Raw genomic sequence first — 22,621 nt, forward strand, 5'->3', positions numbered from 1 at the left:
TTTTATTTTCTTATTTTTTTGTTATTTCTTTAATTTACTGATTAAATACTCCATATTTGTAACACCCACAACCTGCTATTTCATTTATGTTTTCTATGTGGAATCTTCCCCTCCTTTTGTTCTTTATTTTTCTTTTATCCATTTTTGGTTTGATTTTCATTTTATTTCCCTCTTAATAACGTATGGGACGTAGTCTAGGGCGTATGTTAGCAAGGGTGTGGCTGGCCCCCCTCAAACCAGCTCGTAGCATTAGGTGCGTTTCTTGGGTTTTCGAGTTGATAAAAATGAACCCGTTTCGGTCCATTTATTTTTATCTTAGATAGTGGGTCCCTTTAGAATTAATTGTGTATTTAATTTAGATTCAGATATCTTTCCATATTGATAATCATTAGATTTAGATAGGTTAGTCAATGTCATGTTTGCCATGCTTCATGTTTATTAACATGTTTTTTATACTTGATGATTCTTATTTTTTATTTTTTGTTTAAATCAATTCATTTTTCTCATGCATGTAGGTTAGCTAGTATTCATATTTTGTCCATTTCTCACTCATATCACCACGTGGGACATTTACAACCATTGTATATTTAACATAATAGTTAGATTCCATTTACTTAAATTGAGGTAGTTAATTAAATAATTATTTTAATATTTAATTAAATAAAGTCTTAACTCATTAGATTAATTAAGGTTCATAATGCATTTAATTGACTCTTAAAATTCGGTTTTAATTGTTTAAATTATTAGATTGATTAGGTTTTCCAAAACTTCCATCTGAAATAGTTAAATTTGGGTAACTTTCACCATTCAATTCAAGTTTTTGTCTTTCTTTAAAAATCTTTTTACCTATTAGATTAATAGATTAATTAGGAGTGCAATAATTCATTTCACAAATTATTATGGATTATGATTAATCATTTTAATTAATTCAATTTAGGATTTCATAAATTCATTAATCGTCCATTTAGGTTAGGCTCAATTAATCGAGTTAGTTCAATTTAGGGTTTCACAAATTGCTCAACTAATCCTAGGTCTAGGCTTTTTTAAGTAGCTTAATCTAAGACTCATAATACATCAATTAAATCATTTAGGGTTTTTAATTTTTAATTAGTATAATCATTTCATTATTTGCATCATAACCTAGCTAGCATAATTTAGACACTTGGCTTAGGGTTTTCACATGTCATACTTAGATACTTAGTTTGGGGTTTTCAGTGACCTAGATTTAGGAATAGTTAGTAGGGTACAACTAAATTTTGGTCAAACAAAAAGAGACCGGCCTTAGGGCCTGGCAGACTGGGTGCCTAACACCTTCCCAGTCTGTCACTTGACACTTGTCCAGAATCTTGGTGCAAACCAGCCTTATCCATCAGAGTCATTAGTCTCTCTCCCTTGATTGGGGGAGACATTTATGGGTCCTAGACCCTTTCTAGGTGGCGACTCCCTTTTACCCATAACGTATATCCCCCCGTTGGCATTTGATGACCAGGGGATACTATCTCATCTCATTAGGGTTGAACCCTAGCATGCGTACACGTGCTATGCGCTATATCGCGATCCCGGCGGAGGTCCATGATACCTACAATCATATAAAAAGCCAACATTTAGCCTTTATTCTGAAAGATTGGTCATTAGATGTGCACTAGACGCACTTAAGAGGATCTAATTCCGATCATGAGACTCATGAGAGGCCAACACCATTACATTGAAAACTACAATTTTATATAGAACCCAAAAAAATTAATAAAAAAATAAAGGCAAAATTTTTTCTGGTCGGCAGTCCAGTTAAGAAAGTCAATGGTCAGTAGTGATCTTAACCGTTTAAATGGCATCCAAATATCATAACCATACATCCATTTTCCTACCTATATGTAAATACTATACGATGTAAGTCATTTCAAAATTTTAATGTTTGGCAAAATACATTTCCCTTTTCCCATACAACACAGTCTCTAGTCCTCCGTCACTTCCTCAGTTCCTCCTCGACGCTTTGTTGCAATTGGGGGTGCTCTACAACAGTCGCTCGTGGAAAATTGCGGTCAGGTGACGAACCCACTGTGAGACTTCCCCTCTCTCCGGCGAACAAAATGGTTCTTCTTTTTCACCAATTTCATTTCTTATGTTTCTTTAAATTTGAACTGAGGGAGAGAAGCAGAGAGCAAGTAAGAAAATTTCTGGGGGGAGAGAGATGTATAGGGGCAGTTGGGGAAAAATAGAGGGAAAAGGCTTCGATGAAAGCCGCAGAGGCGATGAGACCCACCGCAAGTCACCGCCCTAGCTGAACCCATCAATCGCTGCTCACAATTTGCAGGCCACGTAATCTCTCAATTATACGTTTCATAAATTAGGGTTTATAGTTTTCGGTTTTCCTATTCCTTATTCTTTCCCACCAAGTAATTGATCTCATAAACTAGGGAAAAAATCTAACGGGCTGTCTTTGACTGCCACTTCCATTAACAAGAATTGATTCTTGGAGATGACCTTTTCATGTTAATGGAAAATTGGAAGTCATTATGCTGTGCTTTTTTGTATTCTAGAAATCATTTTATATCTGAAATTATCAATTTGTTTTGAGAATTTGATAGTGAGGTTTGCTTTGTACCAGAATGCACAATCTATAACTGACAATCATCTTCTTAGAAGTTATTTTTGTACTTTCTGTTTCGAGGATTTGGTTTTTGATCTTTTGAATATTAATTTGATAAAAAGCTCATTGGTTCAGGTAGGGGAAGTTTAGGAAGGATTTTATCAACATTGTTTGGGTTTGTTTGGGTGTAAAGGTGGATGTTCCCCATCAACTACCTAGGGTTCCCAACTTAAAGTGTGTTTTCTCTAATTTGCAGGTGCATTTATATGTCTCTATTGAGGATGCCGGTTTCAGAAGCAAAGGAAATAGGAAAAAAAATGAAAAACAGGTATCTGTGGGATAGTAGAAGTGAGAGGAAGATATCATTTGGTTGTGTGGGGAGACTGTAAACCAAGAAGATTTGGGGAGTAAAGATGTTGTGAGGGTGATAAATGAGTCTTTGCTTTGCAATGGCTCTGTAGGTTTCAAGAAGAGAAGGACTAGATATGGAGAGGAGTGGAAAGGCTGTTCCCCGGGGGGGTGAGGGGGGGGGTGGGGGAAGTGTGCTCAAGGGTAAGGATAATTTCATGAATAGGGTGAGATGGGTGGTTGGTAATGGAGAAAGGATTTCAGGATTTGGGGCATTTTTGTATATATCTTTGCAAGATCACTCTCTCTTACAGCCAACCCTTTCATTTTGGATTGCATGGTTGGCTAGAACCCATCTCAGATCTGAGTTTCCACTACCAGATTTTGTCTCCTCTGATTTATAAATTATTCTTTTTAACCCTCCAATTGTTTCAACTTCATTGGGTTCTTTCTTCACTTCCGTTTTTTATTTTTTTGGGAGGGATTCATTGGTTCTCTTCTAAAGAAGAAATTAAGCTGAAGAGCATGGCGAGTGGTTTCAAACACAATCATCTCGTGCATCTGAATCTGTTGAACTTGATGAATCATCAATAGAGCTTGGGATGGGGATTTTAGTTATTTATCATTTCTCTCAATTACTTTTTTTTTTGGTCATTTGAATGTGTAGGTGTGAACACTAAGGAGATGCAAAATCAGAGTCCCTTGCTGCTATGAGATTTTCAATTGCAGGCATTGCCATAATGAAGCTAAGGTTGAGATTCCTTTTCTTTTCTTTTTACTTATATTTTCTATTATATATTGCGCCTTAGCAAAAAAAAGAAGGGGGTGAATTGAGGTGAAAATTGAAAGAATAACTCTGTCATCCCTTTCCTTTCAAATTTTCAGTTGGTTGTCTTTGTTTTTTTGCAAGTATTATTTCTGGTGATTTGTTCGGTGTGTGGCCAAAACAAGATGTAAGTGCCTGGTCTGCTTTGAGGTGAAAATTGAAAGAATAACACTGTCATCCCTTTCCTTTCAGATTTTCAGTTGGTTTTCTTTGTTGTTTTGCAAGTCTTATTTTTGGACTTGCAAACCTGGCATTATCAAGAAAAAGAAAAGGGACTTTTAGAGACATGAATTCTACCATCATTTGACAAAAGATATTACTGTCTTACGATGTGGACAGACAATACATTTGGACTGTCTGAACAAGATGATGCAGCACCTCTAATAAGTGTTTTGCTAAGGAGATCCAGTTGTTCACATGTGTTTGCTTCTTTGTTTCCTTAAAAAGGAGGGGGAAAAATTAAAAAAATATGGTGTTTCATGTTGATCACAAGTTCACATGCCCTGTTTGCTCAAAATCAGTTTGTGACATGTCAAGGGTGTGGGAAACACTATATAAGAAGGTACATCTATAATATATAAATCTATCTTGGAATTGTGTATAGGCATATGCTTATCGTTTAAAATGTTAATTTATAACTTGTGAAAATCAATGTAGATTGCCTTGACTCCTATGCCTGAAATATATATTTTTCTTTCGGTTAGATGCCTTAAATATATCAAAACAAGATGGGAAGGGACAATAAATGAACAATTTTTTTTTTTTTAAATCAAACAAATATGGTAGCAAGATTCTTAATTGATTTTTTGTTGTAATTTAGTATGTGTGGATCTTGTGCAATCATTCTGGAACATCATTTAAGGTCTGTTTCCATATTGTGCATTCATTGTGTGCCACAAGCTGCAGGCCATACAATACTAAGTAGACACATCCCCTTTGAATTTTTTGCGTTTTTCATTTCATTCAGCAGCTGAATGGATCTGAAAATTATGTTTCAGAGTCAACTAGTTGTTTGACTTAACCTATTTTTCTCTTGTCAAAACTAGCTTGTCTTGAACTTGAGTTGTGTTGAATTGACTAAACCAGCTAGTTCAGAGTCCTTTGATTTTTCATGCTAAATGATCCTAAGGGAACACAGATATGTATTTTTTATATTTTATTTTGTAGTACCTCTATCATGAATTTTATGTGGTGCATTATGAGATGTTATAAGAAACCAATCAATCCATATCCTTGAAAGACCAGCACAGGGCCTCCTCAGTCTTCTCTGTCATGGATGGAAAACCCTTGACCTGTTTTCAAAAATTGAAATGCAAACAAATCAAACTTTTCCAAGGTATGTCCCTTTGAAATTTGTGAATGAAAGGGGCTGTCAATTTCTTTATGAGATGTATCATGTGTGGTTGCATTTGGAGTTGTTGATAATTTTCACTTCATTAGATTTTAATTTATGAGAATGGAAGTTGAATAATAGATTTGAATGCATTCAGTGGATGTAAATCATGGATGTTTTACTATTATTTCTTACTTGGGATATAGATCATGGATGATCATGTGAGAAGACATGATTTGGTTTCATACAATGCAATGAATAAAATAACGCTGCAAGTCAAAAATTTCATCACTTATATGGGTCCTTAGCTCAAAAAGGTAGAGCACTTGGGGAATTCCCAAGAAATGTTGGTTCGAATCCATCAAGATTCATTAGTTGTTATTAAGTTTAATTTTCTTACCCACGTAGGTTATGAGATATAGATTGGTTCTCCAAAGAAAGAAGACAAAAAAATTTAGGGCAAATTGTTTCTTTAAAAACCTTATTGGTGCTCAATATGCTTTCTATTTTTTTTTGGGAATAGGTCTCTCTCGATAACAGGATTTGAAATGTTGGATTTTTTTTTTTTAAGTACAAGATATATCTCTCTTTGAAATTTTGTTTGATCGTAGTAAATTAACTGAGATGATTTTGATTTTATTGATCGCTTTAAAGATCTATTTTGTTGTATCACAATGTATATGTACACTTTCTTTTATTAAGGTGGCCTGAGCTCTTGGAATATATTTGATTCATTTGAAAAGGATTTGTCAATGCTATCAAAGCTTGTATTTATTCGTTGGCACTGCATTCTCAATGTAGAGACTTGACTTTGTAGGAAAAATCACTGGTTTATCTTTTAAAATGAAAAATTGTATTTAATATCATAGAGAAGGCAACATCAATTCCATTCAAGTTAGAGCATTTGATCAATAAATTTTTTTGACATGCTAACTTATGTGACAAGCAAGAAAGAAAAAAAGAGCATTTAAATTACAGTGTATTCCACACAAAATTTGATTGGTGTTTAATAATTATTTAATTTTAATGAAATCATAGAGGAGGCAACGTAAGATCTACTTGGGTCAGCATTTGGATCAGTTCCCCTAGATAGCACTTCAATGCTTAGATGGCCAAAAAACTTCAACAAACTAGGTCAAGTTGTCTGTAAAAAAAATCCATTTGTGTTTACAATTAAAAAATAATAATGTGTCAACAAAAAAAACATGGTAGCCAATTGTTCGAATGAATGAGAAATACTGACCCCTTTTCATAACAAAGATGAAAAATCAATTTCATTTATTAATGCTTCAACACTTCTTCAAAATGAGTGTTGAGCGTAACAAGTCAATAGAAATATGGATGGTAGAGTAGTTGCGAATGAAGGAATCGTTACCTTAGTGGCAATTGTTGTTTTATACTAACTTTGATAATACTCTTCCACTTTTTTCTCATTTCGATTTGAGTGTTTATTGTGACCAATGAACCTATTGATGATAAAAGAGTTACTGTATTTTAATGTCTAAATGAATCTTTAGTCAAATTTACTCTTTCCTAAAATATTCTAGTTTCTTCACTAAAAATCTGTTTTGTGATTTTATTTTATTTTTTAATATTAATTGGTTAGTAGAGAATGCATCAAAGTATCTACTCGGGTTGGCATTTAGACAATTCCCTTAGATAACATATTAATACATATGACAATTGCAAAAACAAAAAACAAAAAACAAAAAACAAAAAAAAACAAAAACAAAAACAAAAACAAAAAAAAATAAAAAACAAAAAAAACAAAAAACAAAAAACCAAAAACAAAAAACAAAAAAAACAAACAAATTATTTAATTTTCCTTTAAAATAGCCCTTAACGCTAGTTATAGTCTTTATTCTTCTAGATAATAGAGCAAGCATCGTAGGAGTTGGCATTTGGATCAATTTCCCTAGTCGACACACATTGGCTATCAGCCACCGAAATTACAGTTCTTTTCTCTGACACACTGTAATCCTTGAAGGAGACCCCTGATCTATGACTCCTGTGTACAACTTGCAACAACACAATTCAATGGCTCTAATAAAAAGTTGTGCCATGAAATAACACTGAAGAAGGTCCATAATGCAGGTCCTAACTCCCATCACAGATAATCACTGGCTTACCACTCCCTTGAAGTCCTTGATAATCTGGCAACGACGTGATTAACAACATGAAGAGAAAAAGGCATTTTAGTACATGGAAAAGACATAAATATATCAAAATAATGAACACATCTAAAGATCAGAGTCATTACGTCAAATGGATCGGGCTGAATACCAGAAAACATGACTCTATTATGCAATAACCACACAATAACCACCCAAAATAGGAAGTAATTACAAATATATATATATATATATATATATATATATATATATATATAACTCTTTTGAATTCAGCTTTAGAGAAAGAGGTATTCAACATAAAGGATAGAACCAGAAGCCAAAAAAAAAGAAGATTGTAGGTGTTCGGTCTGAAGACCTAATGGAAAATTATTTGTCTATCATTTTTTGTTATACATTCAAAAATAAAAAGATTCCATCAGTTGTGAAATGTCAAAGTAAAAAGTTCTGATGGCCATCCTTTCCTTGATCCCCACATCAGTCAATATATCACCTCCTGACAATCAATCGATTCCATTATGCATGTCCACCCAGTTCTTTTGCTTCCAGCAAGCCCTGATACAATCCCTATAGTTTTGATTCTTGAGGACTCCCTACAAAACCATGGTTCATATCGGTCATCACAAATTGAGAGCCAAGCAATAATATAGAAGCACATCCTATAATTTCCCACTCTTGACATGTCATAAACTGACTTTGAGCAAACGTGACATGTGAACCTGTGATCAATATGAAACACCATATTTAAAATTTTTTTTTCTCCCCTCCTTTCAAGGAAACAAAGAAGCAAACACATGTGAACACAATGTAAAGCACTGGATTGACTTATGACTAAGGTAATTGACTTGTTAAGGATAGACTCCAAGCAAAAATAGCAACCCTGTAGAGGAGCTGGGCACCTCCAAATAATAGCCCTGTCATAAATATCGACTGAATGCCATCTTTTTATCTCATTTCATAAGCCAGAAGTAAGAGTTACCTGTCGGGGTAAAAAGAAGTCCGTTGTTTGATCGTTCTCCAGTAAGGTCGATCGGTTGGGGCATGGCTCTTCCCTCTTTCATTGTTCTAGCATTTTTTTTTTTTTTTTGGGTAAGTTGTTCTAGCAATTCGTATGCATTAGAAATATATTTTTATTAGAATTATATAAACTGTATCTTGCAATTGCAATACATATATGTATTGTTATACATATTACTTACTCCAAATCAAAACTTAAACACAATGAAATCTAGATCTAACAGTCTAGAAAACGCCCCTCAAAAGATTCCTATATGAGGTGACCGACTAGAAAGCCTCATCCCAAAAATAAAAATAAAAATAAAATAAAAAAGGTGCTAGATTTTGATGTGTGGTTAAATTTTTTTATTTAACTTTTTTTTTTTTTTGTTGAGTGATGTGTGGTTATCAGTTCTACTCATAAGGTTTGGATTCTTTGGACAAAACTTTCCAAATTTTCGATTTCCTGAAGACGGAATATGCCTGAACAATTCCGGCACCAAATATTTGGCGGGCCCAAGGCCCCAGTTCTTCGAAGCCCACGTTTCCAGCCGGCATTGGATGTGCCATTGGAACTTCGTTATAGAGACGTGTCAGGCTAGCAACGCTCGTTAACGAACACCTCTCACTTGCTTCACAATGGAAACACGCCACGATGATCGATCGGAGCTCTCTTTTCTCTCTCTCTTTTTCTTTTCATATAAGCAAATCAACATTGAAAGTCCTTAAAACTTCCCCTTATTATTGATTGACAAAAAAATCCACTCATCCTAGATTTCAATTCTTTGATTCAGGTTTTCGTTGCAGTTCTTCTAAATCTTCAGTTTTTACCCATCAAATCGGACTGTTTATTATTATTATTATTATTATTATTATTATTAATTTATGGGTTTCTCGTGAAATTGCAGGTGCGATTCGGGAAATCGGCTTGTTTGATCTCAATTGTCTGGTAATAATCGAAATGGGTTTTTCGAATTCTTGCATTATTTCTCTAGTTTTGAATGGATTTGATTCCGATTTCTCCGAGGTTCATGGCGTCTGATTCGAATCAATTTTAGTAAATTTGCAGGGAATCCGAAGTTTAGATCTTATTTTAATCTTCGATTTCTGCTATCTAGTTTTGAAATGTTGTTATCTATTGTGTCGCTATTTATGTTCTTCGAACTCTTTTCCCCCCTTAAACTTTCTTTCAGGTAGTTATTTACCTTTGGACTTCCGTTTTCTTCGTTCTTGTCTCTTGATTTGGTACACTTTTGTGCAGATGAAAAACAAAGTTCTGGGTCATCTCATGATTTCCTGTGTTCACTTTTATCGAAATTCCAATTGATGTTGTGCTCACTTGCAGGGTTTAGTGTGGTGATTGAGTACTTATGGATCGGCTAAATGGTTCCCCACGTCTCATGATAGTTTCAGATCTTGACCATACAATGGTAGGTTTTCTTTTGTGCCGGTTGAGGTGATTGCTACAATGAAGTCATTCCTTAGTGGTTTTGTTTGATTGGTTTCATTTTGTTTGTTTTTTTTTTGCAGGTGGATCATCATGATCCGGAGAATCTCTCGCTGCTTAGGTTTAATGCCTTATGGGAAGCCAATTACCGTCATGATTCTCTGCTAGTTTTCTCGACTGGGAGGTCTCCTACGCTTTATAAACAGCTGAGGAAAGAGAAGCCCATGTTAAGCCCAGATATAACAATAATGTCAGTGGGAACTGAGATAACATATGGTGATTCGATGGTGCCAGATGATGGTTGGGAGCAATTTTTGAATCAGAAATGGGACAGAAACATTGTTGCAGAGGAAACATCCAAGTTTCCCCAACTTACCTTACAGGTATTGTTTACATCCGCAAGCTTCTGGGCTAATGATTCCTTTTTTGATGAATTTGTGGGCTAATATTCTATTTTGGGCTTCTGATTGAATTACTTGCATCTAGAAATGAATTCTAGTTTCTCTCATCATTAATGAAATTGAATTTCTTCTTTTAATTTCCTTCTGGTGACCAAGTAAAGAGTTTCTACTTGTATTTTTCAAGAATCTGATTACAGTTGCTTATGAGTCTGATGCAGGCTGAAACAGAGCAGCGACCCCACAAGGTTAGCTTTTATGTAGAGAAGGGTAAGGCCCATGAGGTGATGAAGGCTCTTTCAGAGAGACTGGAGAAACGCGGGGTAAGAATGAATAGTTATAATCTTAACTGTATGAAAAGATATTCAACAGTAAAACTTTCCAATTTTTCTAGGATTCATCTAAATATCTTCTACATCACAAATTTAAAATCTTATCCTTTGGAGCTGCCTCTAATGGTTCGTATTTCAACTTGTTGAAAATTCTTTGGGCCAGTTAGATGTAAAAATTATTTACAGTGGTGGGATGGATCTTGATATTTTACCACAAGGCGCTGGCAAAGGACAAGCTCTTGCATATTTACTTAAGAAGTTGAAGACTGAAGGCAAGCCACCGAAAAACACTCTTGCTTGTGGTGACTCTGGTAATGATGCCGAGCTTTTCACCATCCCAGATGTACATGGTGTCATGGTTGGTGTCCTTTTCTCAAAAGAATCACTCAAAATACTAATTGTTCTTTCTCACACTTTTAAACCAGTGGTGTATATTTTTAATGTTTGTGTCACACTCATGTGCCATATGCAGGTTGCAAATGCCCAGGAAGAACTATTACATTGGCATGCTGAAAATGCTAAGAACAATCCCCGCATAATTCATGCAACTGAAAGGTGTGCAGGAGGGATCATAGAAGCAATTGGTCATTTTAAGCTTGGTCCAAATTTATCTCCAAGAGATATTTCAGATTTCTCAGAGTGCAAAGTAGAAGATTTCCATCCTGGTCATGAAGTGGTGAAGTTCTACTTGTGCTATGAAAGATGGCGGCGTGGAGAAGTCGAGAATTCTCAGCATTTTCTACAGAACTTGAAAGCTGTCTGTGTATGTCTGATGTTGATTCTTTCCAATCCAACAATTGCCTTCCATTTTATTAGTTGATTGATTGGATTTCTTTCACTGTCATGTTAAATTCAAAGGATTGATTTGGCTAAGTATATCCTGTCTATTGCAAAATGAATTCAAGTGTTCAAAGATCAATCAGTGGTGATAGCTGTTTGGATTGCATTTTTAGAGTAGGAAAAAAAGAGAAGAGATGGAACAAGAGAGACGGAGTAAACCAATCCGTTGAAGCTAACTGCTTTTCGAAATGATTATGCTCAAGTTTAAATTTCTGGGTTCTTTGGATTTTATGAAAATTGTTCAAGCAAATCAGCTTAAAACTTAAGCATTGATATCCATAGTTGTCATGGCGTCGCCAAGGTGGCGATTTGGCATCCTGGCGGTAAAAAAAGTTCATGGCAGTGCTACGATTTACGTGACTCACAAATGGCAGTCGCCATTGGTTGATAGGCGTTGCCATGGCACTGCCATGGACTCCAGGTCATGCCTGATTCACTAGGCGGTCTATTTTTTATAAAATGCAGGGTGATTTTGATAGGGCTATGTTGATTTGATGTTGCTTAATATTGGTTTTATATGTTATAGGGTATATATTGTAGGCTTGTAGCATGCTAAATAACTTTAGAAAATAGGGGAAATAAAAAGTAGCATACTAAATAACTTTATAAAATAGGGAAAATAAAAAATGACACATGGGCAATTTGACCGCCATGGTAACGCCATAACGGACGATTCATCACCAAATCGATTAGCCACCCCTCCACCGCCTTGGATTGATTTGACGCCGTGACAACTATGTTGATATCTAATAGATGAGCTTTGAACACTCTAATCTACTTTTACACCCTGTTTTGATAATGACTTACCCACTTCTTTTTTATTTTTTGGTCATAAAACAGTTACTGACTTTAATTGCTATTCTTTTGCCCCTGTTCAGTATCCATCTGGAGTGCTTGTCCATCCTTCTGGAGCAGAGTGCTCTCTTCATGGCTGCATAGATGCAATGGGAAGTTGTTATGGAGACAAGCAAGGAAAACAATTCCGGATATGGATCGATAGAGTATCGTGTGCACAGATTGGTTCGGACATATGGCTAGTTAAGTTTGATAAGTGGGAGCTCTCTGGTGAGTACTACTTACTTAACAAGCTGGTCTTCTTCTTCTTATTTATTTATTTATTTTTAATAATCTGTTTCATCATTTTTTAAGCATTTGATTGAAAGTAAGTCACTGCTATGCTTTATGATATTTCTTTCTGAGTGCCTACACAGCCCTACTATTATCTTAACTACTTGGGGTAAGTGATAAGTGATTTTTGAGGAGTATGATACAAATTAATAATCCTTCAAGGCTTGTGTTACCCAGAATTGTCTCAACCTTGCAGGAATTGTGTGTCCACAATTAGACACTGATTTGGCCATGGGTGTGGGGACTTGGGGGTGATTCCTTCCTTAAAAGGGGAGGGAGAAGAAAATGGTAGATAAGAAAAGGAAAGAGGAGGGAGGAGGTTGGCGTACCTGTTGCCAGCCTCTTATTTTCTCCTTATGTTCAACTCTGCTCTTTGCTCTTATTCATCTCTTCAACTCTGCCTCTGCTCTTGCTTTCTCTCCACCCCCGCTCTTTTCTCTCAAGTCTTTAACTATTTGTTAAGCATAGGAGGTATACCGACCTATGTTCCAAAGCCAATGCTCTAGACCCTGATTAAATAATTTTATAAAATTATATTTCAATATAAATAGCTAATAATATACTTAAAAAAATCCATGTCTCTGAGCTTCAAATCCTGTTTCTTAGGATTTGTTGGGTCAGCCTGAGCAATTATTGGCCCTATTGACCTCAGGTTACTAGGCCAAAACTGCACTCCTAACCCAAAATTCCTTTACATGGTCCCATTTGCAGAATACATATGCAGCATTTAACAACTCAGCCTTATCCCAATGTAATGGGGTCGGCTACATGGATCCAATCAAAGACAGCAACAGGAAGTGTTAAAAAAAAATAAAAAAATAAAAAAATAAAAAAAAAAAATGAAAAGAAAAACACGGGCGGGGAAGAACACAAACACAACAAATCAGTAAAATCTCACCTAGATGGGATTGGCTATATGGATTCTTGCCCTCCAATCAGATCTTTTTGAGGTCATACTTGGGACAATACCTAAATTATGCATGTCTTTCCTCTCTACTTCTATGATCATTTTGGGCTTTCCCCTAGTTCTTAGCTTTTTCAATCTGAATCAGATTACTCCTCCTTACTGGCACATCCCCGGGCCTCCATTGAACATGACCATACAACCTCAAACGGCTTTCTTAGAGCTTATTATGAATTGGGGCAACGCCCAAATCAGCTCTAATATGGTCATTCCTTACTTTATCCTTCTTAGTATTGCCGCACAAATCTTAGCATCCTCATTTTTACTACACAACTTATCAATATAACACTTCTTAATTGCCTAACATTCTGCCTTGAACAACATAGCCTACAGAACTTTCTCTATTAGCTTTAAAGGAATATGTCGATCACAAAACACCTTGGACACACGCCTCCACTTAATCCATCTCACGTTAATCTTCTATGAAACATCATCCTCTATATCACCTTCTTTACTTATGCTCGACCCCAGGTACCTAAAATGGTCACTTTGCGGTACCTCTCTCTCCTCAATCTTCACCATTTCGTTATCCATCGTAGTTTGACTATAGTTGCACATCATATGCTCCGTTTTCATTTTATTTATCTTAAAAGCCCTAGATTCTAGGGCTGATCTCCATTGCTCTAGCATAGCGTTAATCTCAGCTTTTGTCTCATCCACCAGAACAATATCTACACCATGGAACCTCATCTTGGATACAACAACAATAACAAACTCAACCTTATCCCAACTTAATGGGGTTGACTACATGGATCCGAGAAAAACAAAAAGAAAGGCAAATTGAGAATAAAAGAAAAAGGAAAAGTGAGAGTAAATAGCACCACACCAGCAAGTCATGGAATTCTCAGCTAAATGGGGTCGGGCACATGGATCCTTGCCCTCCAAACTGCTCAATCAGAGGTCTTACTTCGGACAAGCCCTAGACTACGCATGTCATTCCTCACTACTTTTCTTATGGTCATTTTAAGCCTGCGCCTAGCTCTTTTAGCTCCTTCAATCTGAATCATATCACTTTTTCTTACTGGGGCATCCCCAGGCCTCCGTTGAACATGTTCATACCACCTCAGACGACTTTCTCGAGACCTTGTCTTGGATTTCCCTGATTAAATCATCCATGATAAGAAACAAATAAGGGCTTAAAGTAGATCCTTGATGTAGCCCAATTGTAATTTGGAATTCACTACCTTGCCCTCCCATGGTTCTCCCACTAGTCACCACGTCCTCAATACATATGTAGCATTGCATGAGAATAATAGATGTTCCAATGCTTCAAAGCACCGGTGACCAGTTGGATCCACATGCTGAATAATTCAACTCAAAAAATCCTTACCCCAACTGAATGGGGTTAGCTACAGAAATCCTGTTTCACCATTAAACTCTATGGTCATATTAGTTGTTGACTGAAAAGCATTATGATGGGGTATAAATCACCAAAGGCTTAGGAATTCAGAAATCCCATAGAAAACCAGAATCTCAGGGATTAGGAACCAGAAACCGGAAAACAGAAAAGTCTCACAATTACCGTTAAATAGGTCTAGTGCCCAAATAGCTCTGTTCGAGTGACTAACAGGTATGAAGTAACTTATCAAAACTCGAAGGACTCCAAGGCTGGATTCAGAGGGTACGGAGTAGAAACTGAAGTTTCAGAGGAAACAGTCAAATCAATAATAGGAAATTTCGGATTTCAAAACAGCAGTATATATTGATGTGCTTAAATGAATTGACAACAAATTGAAGCCTTGACCATGTCCAGAAATCAGAACTGAAGAATCAGATTTGAAATTAGAGATTTCAGAAATCCAAGTTGAAATAGGAAAGTAGAACTTGTTAGAAAAGATTGGATTTTGACGAGAGTTTCCGAAATCAGAATTTGGTATTGATAAACAGAGTTGAAACTTGAAGATCAAGAGCAAGGAATAGCTAAGAGATTACTAAATAACCAAGCAATAGAATTAGGAAAGAGAAAAAGTATGCACATGTTAAACAGAAAGTCAGAAACTGACCTGTAGTCAATTGTGGAGAAGGGGAGAAAATAAGAGAAATATAGTTAATCAAGAATCCACCTGTTGGGAACCGGAATCCACCAGAACCCCGTTACTGAATGCACAACGCACAGAAGAGAAGAACTGATGCAGTTGCATGATGGACTTAGAAAAAAAAAAAATCTTTTGATTTGATTCTCTTTGGATTTAGAAACAATTTCTTTTGTATTAGTTAGCTTCTAATTTTATATTAGTTTCCATTTTAAATTAGTTACCATTTTGATACTTCGAGTTTTCTTTTATAAGCCGTGTAATTCACCAGTAAGAGATAGATTTGAAATTTTGATTTGAAATTGGATGTTTGCTTGGCTAAAGCTTTGGCTGCTGTGACTCTCTTTTTCTTTTTTCTCTTCTTCTTTCCCTCTGCTCTTGTTCTCCTTCTTTTCATTCTCTCTAATGCTGGTCGAGCCCCTGTTTCTAGGCGACAGTTTCAGCACCAAACAAGGGATCGATCTCTCTTACCTTTGATCTGTTGGAGCTGAAATTTTGTGCGAAGATTGCTCTTCCCTAAGAGATCAAAACCCCCGAAACTCCGGTTCCGGAAATCCCTCTCATCACAGGGTAGAGTTTCACTTGCAGGTCTGGACAACAAGACGTCACCGTAGAGCTTAGTTTTAGTAGCTTGGAACCCCTGCATTGTTTGTTGCCTAAGGTGACTTTTGATGGTTTTAGTAGGGCTGTGAGTTGTGACCTCTCCTTTGAAATTTCAGCCCAAACCGAGCTCTCTTGATGAAGCTCCATCGATCTGAATCCTCCCATCTCTTCCGCCCCTGTTCTGATCTAAGGTAGAAGATAACACAATCGTGAGTTGCCCCTTTTCTGTCTTTTAAGTCTGATTTACCATTATGCCCTTCTTTTGGTCTCTAATTATCTCATATCCCTATTCTTATTTTACTTCCTAGTTTACCCCATCAAATAATCATTAATTCCCTTTAAGTCCTATCTCCCAAATAGCTCATTAACTAATTCTGGTTATTTACAATTCTGCCACCCCCTTTATAACTTCAGCTTAATTACAATTCTACCATTTAGTTGAAGCTTGATTTCAATACAATTGTTATTAGGTGTTGCCTTTGTTTTATTGAGTGTTTAAGTGGGCCCTAGGCGATTTGATTTCAGCCCTTGGGATTCGGATCTGCATCAAGTGGTATCAGAGCGAAATTTCCTGTCTTCTTTAACCATGACAAGTCACATCACCAATGTTGAGGTACACAAATTGTATTGTGAGTTAGCCGAGATCCAACAGGATACTGATGCTAGGCTTGAGAGGACTGAATCCAAGTTTGATAAGTTTATGGAAGAGATGATTGTCTTTATGAAGAGGTCCGACAAGTGAGCTGAAGAAGGATCCTCTACATTACCTCCTCAGGTCAACACTTTACGGATCGAAGACACACCTCAGAGGCAGCAACTTGATCCAGTTGTTTCCCAGGATGTTACCTGGCAATTTTCTGACAGAGATTATGGCATCAAAGTTGAGGTTCCCGAGTTTAGTGGTGAAAAGGGACCTGAGGAATTTCTTGACTGGCTTACCAAAGTGGAGAGAATTTTTGCATATAAATCTCTTCCAGACGTGAAGAAGTGTGAGCTCATCATCACCAAGTTTATTGGGTATGCATGTTCATGGTGGGATGATGTATTACATGCAAGGTTTGTCAGAAGACTTGGACCCGTTACTAATTGGGAAGTCATGAAGCAGATCCTAACTGAAAAATTTGTTCCTCTTAATTATGAAAAGGTAACATTCCATAAATTACTTAACTTGTAACAAGGGAACAAAGATGTGGATTCCTACACCCTCGAATTCCACAAACTATCTTCAAGGTGTCGACTTCAGGAAACAGACCAGCAACGGGTGATGCGATATATCACAAACTATCAGCAGTGGGTTAAGTACTGAGATTCGACTTGAGTTGGCTTACACTGATTTCAGGTTTGTTGATGTGGTAGCAGCTCATGCCAAGACAGCTGAAGAGAAGTCCATTTATTGGAAGGGTATGCTCAAGACTTCTTCAGTTTATAGACCTCCACCACGTATGGAGGAAAAGAAGTCTGAAGCTCGTAGAGTTGAAGAAAAAAAGTCAGAGTTCAACAAGGATACTGTTGGGGTGAAGAATATCATATGCCATAGTTGTGGCAAGAAGGGTCAGTATTCCAACAAGTGTCCCAATAGGACTCGTTCTGTGAACGTAGCAGAGAAGCAGCCAACAGAGAAGAGTGAAGATGAATCTCATTTATATCCTTATCCCCTCGAGGACAATGATATTGTCGATGATGAAGAGGAGGATGTTGAAGCTCATTCAACTAGCCTTTCATCTTTTTCTAATATACTAGTTGATAAGGCTCCTCTCTTCAGACAGAAGGGTACTTTCCTGCAGGGCTCCGACCATACTGATGTTTATGCAGTTGTTGATATTGGGGCAGAAACAAATTTTATATCTGCTGAATTTGTTCGAGCACACAACCTTCCACAGAAGCAGCTTTTCAAGAAGATTCACATGCGAGGTTTTGGACCCACAGCTCGAGAAGAGGCCACTGCAGTTGTTCGAGTACACTTACAGTTTGGGCCACTACAGTACCATGTGACTTGCTTGGTCACCCCATTGGCACACTGCGACATTCTTTCTAGGCCGACCTTGGCAGCGACATGTAGGCATTCTCTATGATGACGCACGGAATACCATCAAGGTGAAGCAAGGAGGTCGTATGTACTTAATGAGGTCACACGCATTATCAGACATGCCACGTCGTCGACTAACTCCTGCTCCAGTGACACGTCAGTCTACTTTTCCTCCTCCTGGTGTTATGTTCCCATCTCCTGCTTCGAGATATGTGTCACCTCATCAGCGAGCAACTTACAAGGGTATCTTGGGAGCACGACCTAACTCGAGGGAGTCAAGTTCTTTTAAGTTCGGGAGAGCTGATGCAATTGCACGATAGACTTAGAAAAAAAAATTCTTTTGATTTGATTCTCTTTGGATTTAGAAACAATTTCTATTGTATTAGTTAGCTTCTAATTTTATATTAGTTTCTATTTTAAATTAGTTACCATTTTGATACTTTGAGTTTTCTTTTATAAGCCGTGTAATTCACTAGTAAGAGATAGATTTGAAATTTTGATTTGAAATTGGATGTTTGCTTGGCTTCGCTTTGGCTGCCGTGACTCTCTTTTCTTATTTATTTATTTTTTTCTCTTCTTCTTTCCCTCTGCTCTTGTTCTCGTTCTTTTCATTCTCTCTAATGTTGGCCGGGCCCCTATTTTTGGGCGATAGTTTCAGCACCAAACAAGGGATCGATCTCTCTTACCTTTGATCTGTTGGAGCTGAAATTTTGTGCGAAGATTGCTCTTCCCTAAGAGATCAAAACCCCCAAAACTCTGGTTCCGGAAATCCCTCTCATCACAGGGTAGAGTTTCACTTGCAGGTCTGGACAACAAGACGTCACCGTAGAGCTCAGTTTCAGTAGCCTGGAACCCCTGCATTGCTTGTTGCCTAAGGAGACTTTTGATGGTTTTAGTAGGGCTGTGAGTTGCGACCTCTCCTTTGAAATTTCAGCCCAAACCGAGCTCTCTTGATGAAGCTCCATCAATCTGAATCCTCCCATCTCTTCCGCCCCTGTTCTGATCTAAGGTAGAAAATAACACAATCGTGAGTTGCCCCTTTTCTGTCTTTTAAGTCTGATTTACCATTATGCACTTCTTTTGGTCTCTAATTATCTCATATCCCTATTCTTATTTCACTTCCTAGTTTACCCCATTAAATAATCATTAATTCCCTTTAAGTCCTATCTCCCAAATAGCTCATTAACTAATTCTGGTTATTTACAATTCTGCCACCCCCTTTATAACTTCAGCTTAATTACAATTCTGCCATTTAGTTGAAGCTTGATTTCAATACAATTGTTATTGGGTATTGCCTTTGTTTTATTGAGTGTTTAAGTGGGCCCTAGGCGATCCGATTTCAGCCCTTGGGATTCGGATCCGCATCAAGAACACTCAGAATCCACTGAGCCACCAAAGAACCACCCAAGCAAAGGTCTGAAATCCACAGACAAGAAAGCTTCAAGCTTCTTTTTCATTTAAACAAAGCATATTGGGGCTGTTCAGCCTTTACAAGTTTAAATAAAAGGAAAAGGAAAAAGATAAATAAACTGAATAGGACTCTTGAGCCGTAGGCTACTAGGCTGTGTTTGGGAAGTACTTAACTAACTCAAGTTCTTAGTAAAAACAAAGACCAATTGATACAGGAACCTTGCATACTCAGGTGCATTGGAAGGAATTTTAAGTGGACTTAAAAACTGACCCTTTTTCCTCCAGCTGACGGCTGTGATTGGAGTATCCTAATGCAACAAAATGCTGAATACAACAACAACAACTACCACATGGGTTCGCCAAAATACTGAATAAAATAAAGAAAAAAAAGTCCTAAAATCTAGCCCACGATTTGGAGGAGCTTGGGTGAATCAAAACTTGAAACCTGGGTCACTTTTGGACCAAGAACTGAACCAAACCAAAGCCACAGGCAATCTTTCTCTTCTTTCTATCAGTGGAAATCTGCATCACATTGTGTCCTGTTTTCACTACTTGTCTAAGGTGATTTTTTACCAACCCCTTATTCTTTTAATTCCTCTAAGCTGCACCATATTAGTCTTTCTGACCAGTACATTGAATGGCCTTTGTTGTATATTCTCATACCACTTAAAATTGGCTCTCCCTCAACTTATCACTTAATTGTTGTGCATTCTCAGACCAATTCATTCCATGTTGATTGATGGAAGAACCAGGATATCTATTGGCATTTGATACAGAGTTTGTATTTAAAATGGATGCAGGGCTTAATCTACTTACAGGAAGACTAGAAGAAAATAAGATGTACGATTTGTAAAAGGCTTATATCTAGATAAGAGTCACAGAAGTGTTCCAGTAATTCTTGAATATGGTGACACTTCTAGGCCAAGGCTTTTGCGGTGGTAGACTTGCTAGACTGTCACCGTCAAAGAATTGATATGCCAAGTCACTAGTTAAGGTCACCATCAAAGAATGGATGCCGCGTCACAATTTAAGGGTGCTATGAATGATTCTTGTGCCTGCTTGGATTTTGGCTATATCCAGTAGGATGGCTGGCTACTATTCAAAAGGATCATGTTCAAAGCACTTCTCATGATTTTGTTTTTGTAGACATATTTTGAATTTCTGATTGCTCCGCTGAAGCAATTCTTTCTGGTTCACTGTGAACCATTCTTATTTTTCATTTGGAAGATGGGAAAGATAACAAAAAGGGATTAACCTGGCCATGGTGCAATTATAAACCAACTAATAAATCCCTTATTCGATCGAGCCTTTGTGGTTTTCATAGATGCCATCTGGTTTTTCCCCACTTGTCACAATACTAATGGCATCAATGACTAAAATGATTTATTTTTGTGTCAAGGAATTTTTATGGCTGAACCCAAATAGTTAGGATGGTGATGAGATTAGTACTAGTCATATAGATATTAAATTTGTTTGTTTAATAACCTTATGAACTTTTCTATTTTCTGTCTACATTGTGGTCTGTGACTTAATTTTGGGTGCACCCTGTAATAGTCAGGATTGTTTGGTTTGGTTTGTGACCCTCCTGACTTTAGCTGTACTTACTGGGTTGTAGATGAAAAACGGCAAGGTTGTGTGAGCACACTTTTGTTAAATACGAAGGTAAGATTTTAACAGGAAGTTGCCTTTGTGTATTAAGCCCTTCTCTGGTTTTCATAAGCCTGGAAATGTACTTTGATTTTTTAGTTTTGACAGATTTATTGGTGTGTGCAGAGTAGTTCATCATCATCAGGACCCATATGGGTGCATGTGCAGCAGACGTGGTCCGATGGATCACGTTTAAAAGATCAAACAGGCTGGCTTTTCTAGATTACGCCTCTATTGCTGTTTCAATCTTCTTAAACAATCCTCAAAATTTCCATTGGGTTATGAATGTAATGTCTCAAGGCTAGTTGAGCAATTTTCACTTTCCTTTCTCAGCAACACTCAAGGGCTGAATTAATTAATTTTTAATTGCGGACTTACCTATGCAACTGACAGGTCAAGATAGCATTTTTGCTCAGATCTTAAAAAGATTGACAGGGATGTCTGGAAAAATCAATGAATGCTGGCACTGCTCATATTGTGTTTCGTGGTTACTGTCTCAGCATGGTTTAGCTTTTATGTTTCCTTCCTTGGCTTTCTCTGCGTTGTTCTTGCTCATTTCTGGCATCTTTGGATGGCAGAAAGTTGAGGGAGGGTGGGGGGGATGCAACATTTCCAGGGATTTATAAAACATGGACTTTTTGGTTGCCTGGGGTGGGATTTCTTGGTGATTTTGTGAAGATATTCCTGTTGGGTTTCTTTTTTACTCCATACTAAAAAAAATCTGAGTAAAATCCATTGAATTTCCTTTGAGTTCCTGCGGGAAAGTTGCAATGGTCAATAATAAAATATTAATATAAAATCTGAGAGACGATAGGGAGATGAGGATGAGAGACACAATTTGCTTTTCACTGAAGATGCGGAAATGATTTGGATCTTCCTACTAGTAGGGTGAGAGATTCAAACAACTATTAAGAGGGGTGTATATCATTATCTGAAACTCAACAAGTGTAAAGTCTTCACACGATCTTGGTTCTTTCACAGTGAATCTTTCCCATAAGCTTTGCGTTCCTTTGAGTCTAAGCTCCTCTACAATAGTTAGGGTTTTTATAAAAATCATAATTCTCACTCAATCACTAGTGTAAAGAGCAAGAAAAAGGGAGAGGAACACTACTTTTTAAAGGAGAAAAATAAAATTGTGCATTCGTTTTGTTTTTTAGAGTTCATATATATGTCCAACCAAAATTCCATTTAGTTAGAGTTGTAGATAAACCCAACTTTAGCATATAGATTTCCTACTTGGGGTCAGACATTCACTAAAACCAATCTTATCATTATTGATAAAATATTAAATAAATAATAAATTACTAATTCCTTTTTCCTAACAATCTCCTCCATCCTACTATAAGATCCCATCTCATAAGAGAATCCAAAATCTTAGATCACGAAAAAGAATTCATGATCATCTAATGTTGTACATATGGGTTGAACTTATAGGAAAGTGGTAGAATCCCATTAGGATTCCACTTAGCATACTATGTGTGTTAACTGTATTGTATTCATAATACAAGGTTAACCAATACATATGCTGCCAAGTAAATGTAACAATCATTACCCAAAATAAGTAGTTATTTATG

The 22,621-nt window shown here is 36.9% G+C and overlaps 1 protein-coding gene across 1 annotated transcript; it reads left to right on the forward strand.

Annotated features, from left to right (window-relative positions):
• The first annotated feature begins 8,815 nt into the window (after positions 1 to 8,815).
• On the forward strand, positions 8,816 to 21,530 carry LOC122061646 (sucrose-phosphatase 2-like). The gene is made up of 10 exons (XM_042625059.1): positions 8,816 to 9,013; positions 9,128 to 9,168; positions 9,565 to 9,649; positions 9,750 to 10,049; positions 10,286 to 10,387; positions 10,560 to 10,754; positions 10,869 to 11,159; positions 12,115 to 12,301; positions 21,016 to 21,062; positions 21,174 to 21,530. Exons 3-10 carry the CDS (start codon positions 9,590 to 9,592, stop codon positions 21,267 to 21,269), a joined length of 1,278 nt encoding a protein of 425 aa, XP_042480993.1. The 5' UTR covers positions 8,816 to 9,013; positions 9,128 to 9,168; positions 9,565 to 9,589; the 3' UTR covers positions 21,270 to 21,530.
• The last annotated feature ends 1,091 nt before the right edge of the window (positions 21,531 to 22,621 follow it).

Source organism: Macadamia integrifolia, chromosome 14 (assembly GCF_013358625.1).
Source record: "Macadamia integrifolia cultivar HAES 741 chromosome 14, SCU_Mint_v3, whole genome shotgun sequence".
Taxonomy (NCBI): Eukaryota; Viridiplantae; Streptophyta; class Magnoliopsida; order Proteales; family Proteaceae; genus Macadamia; species Macadamia integrifolia.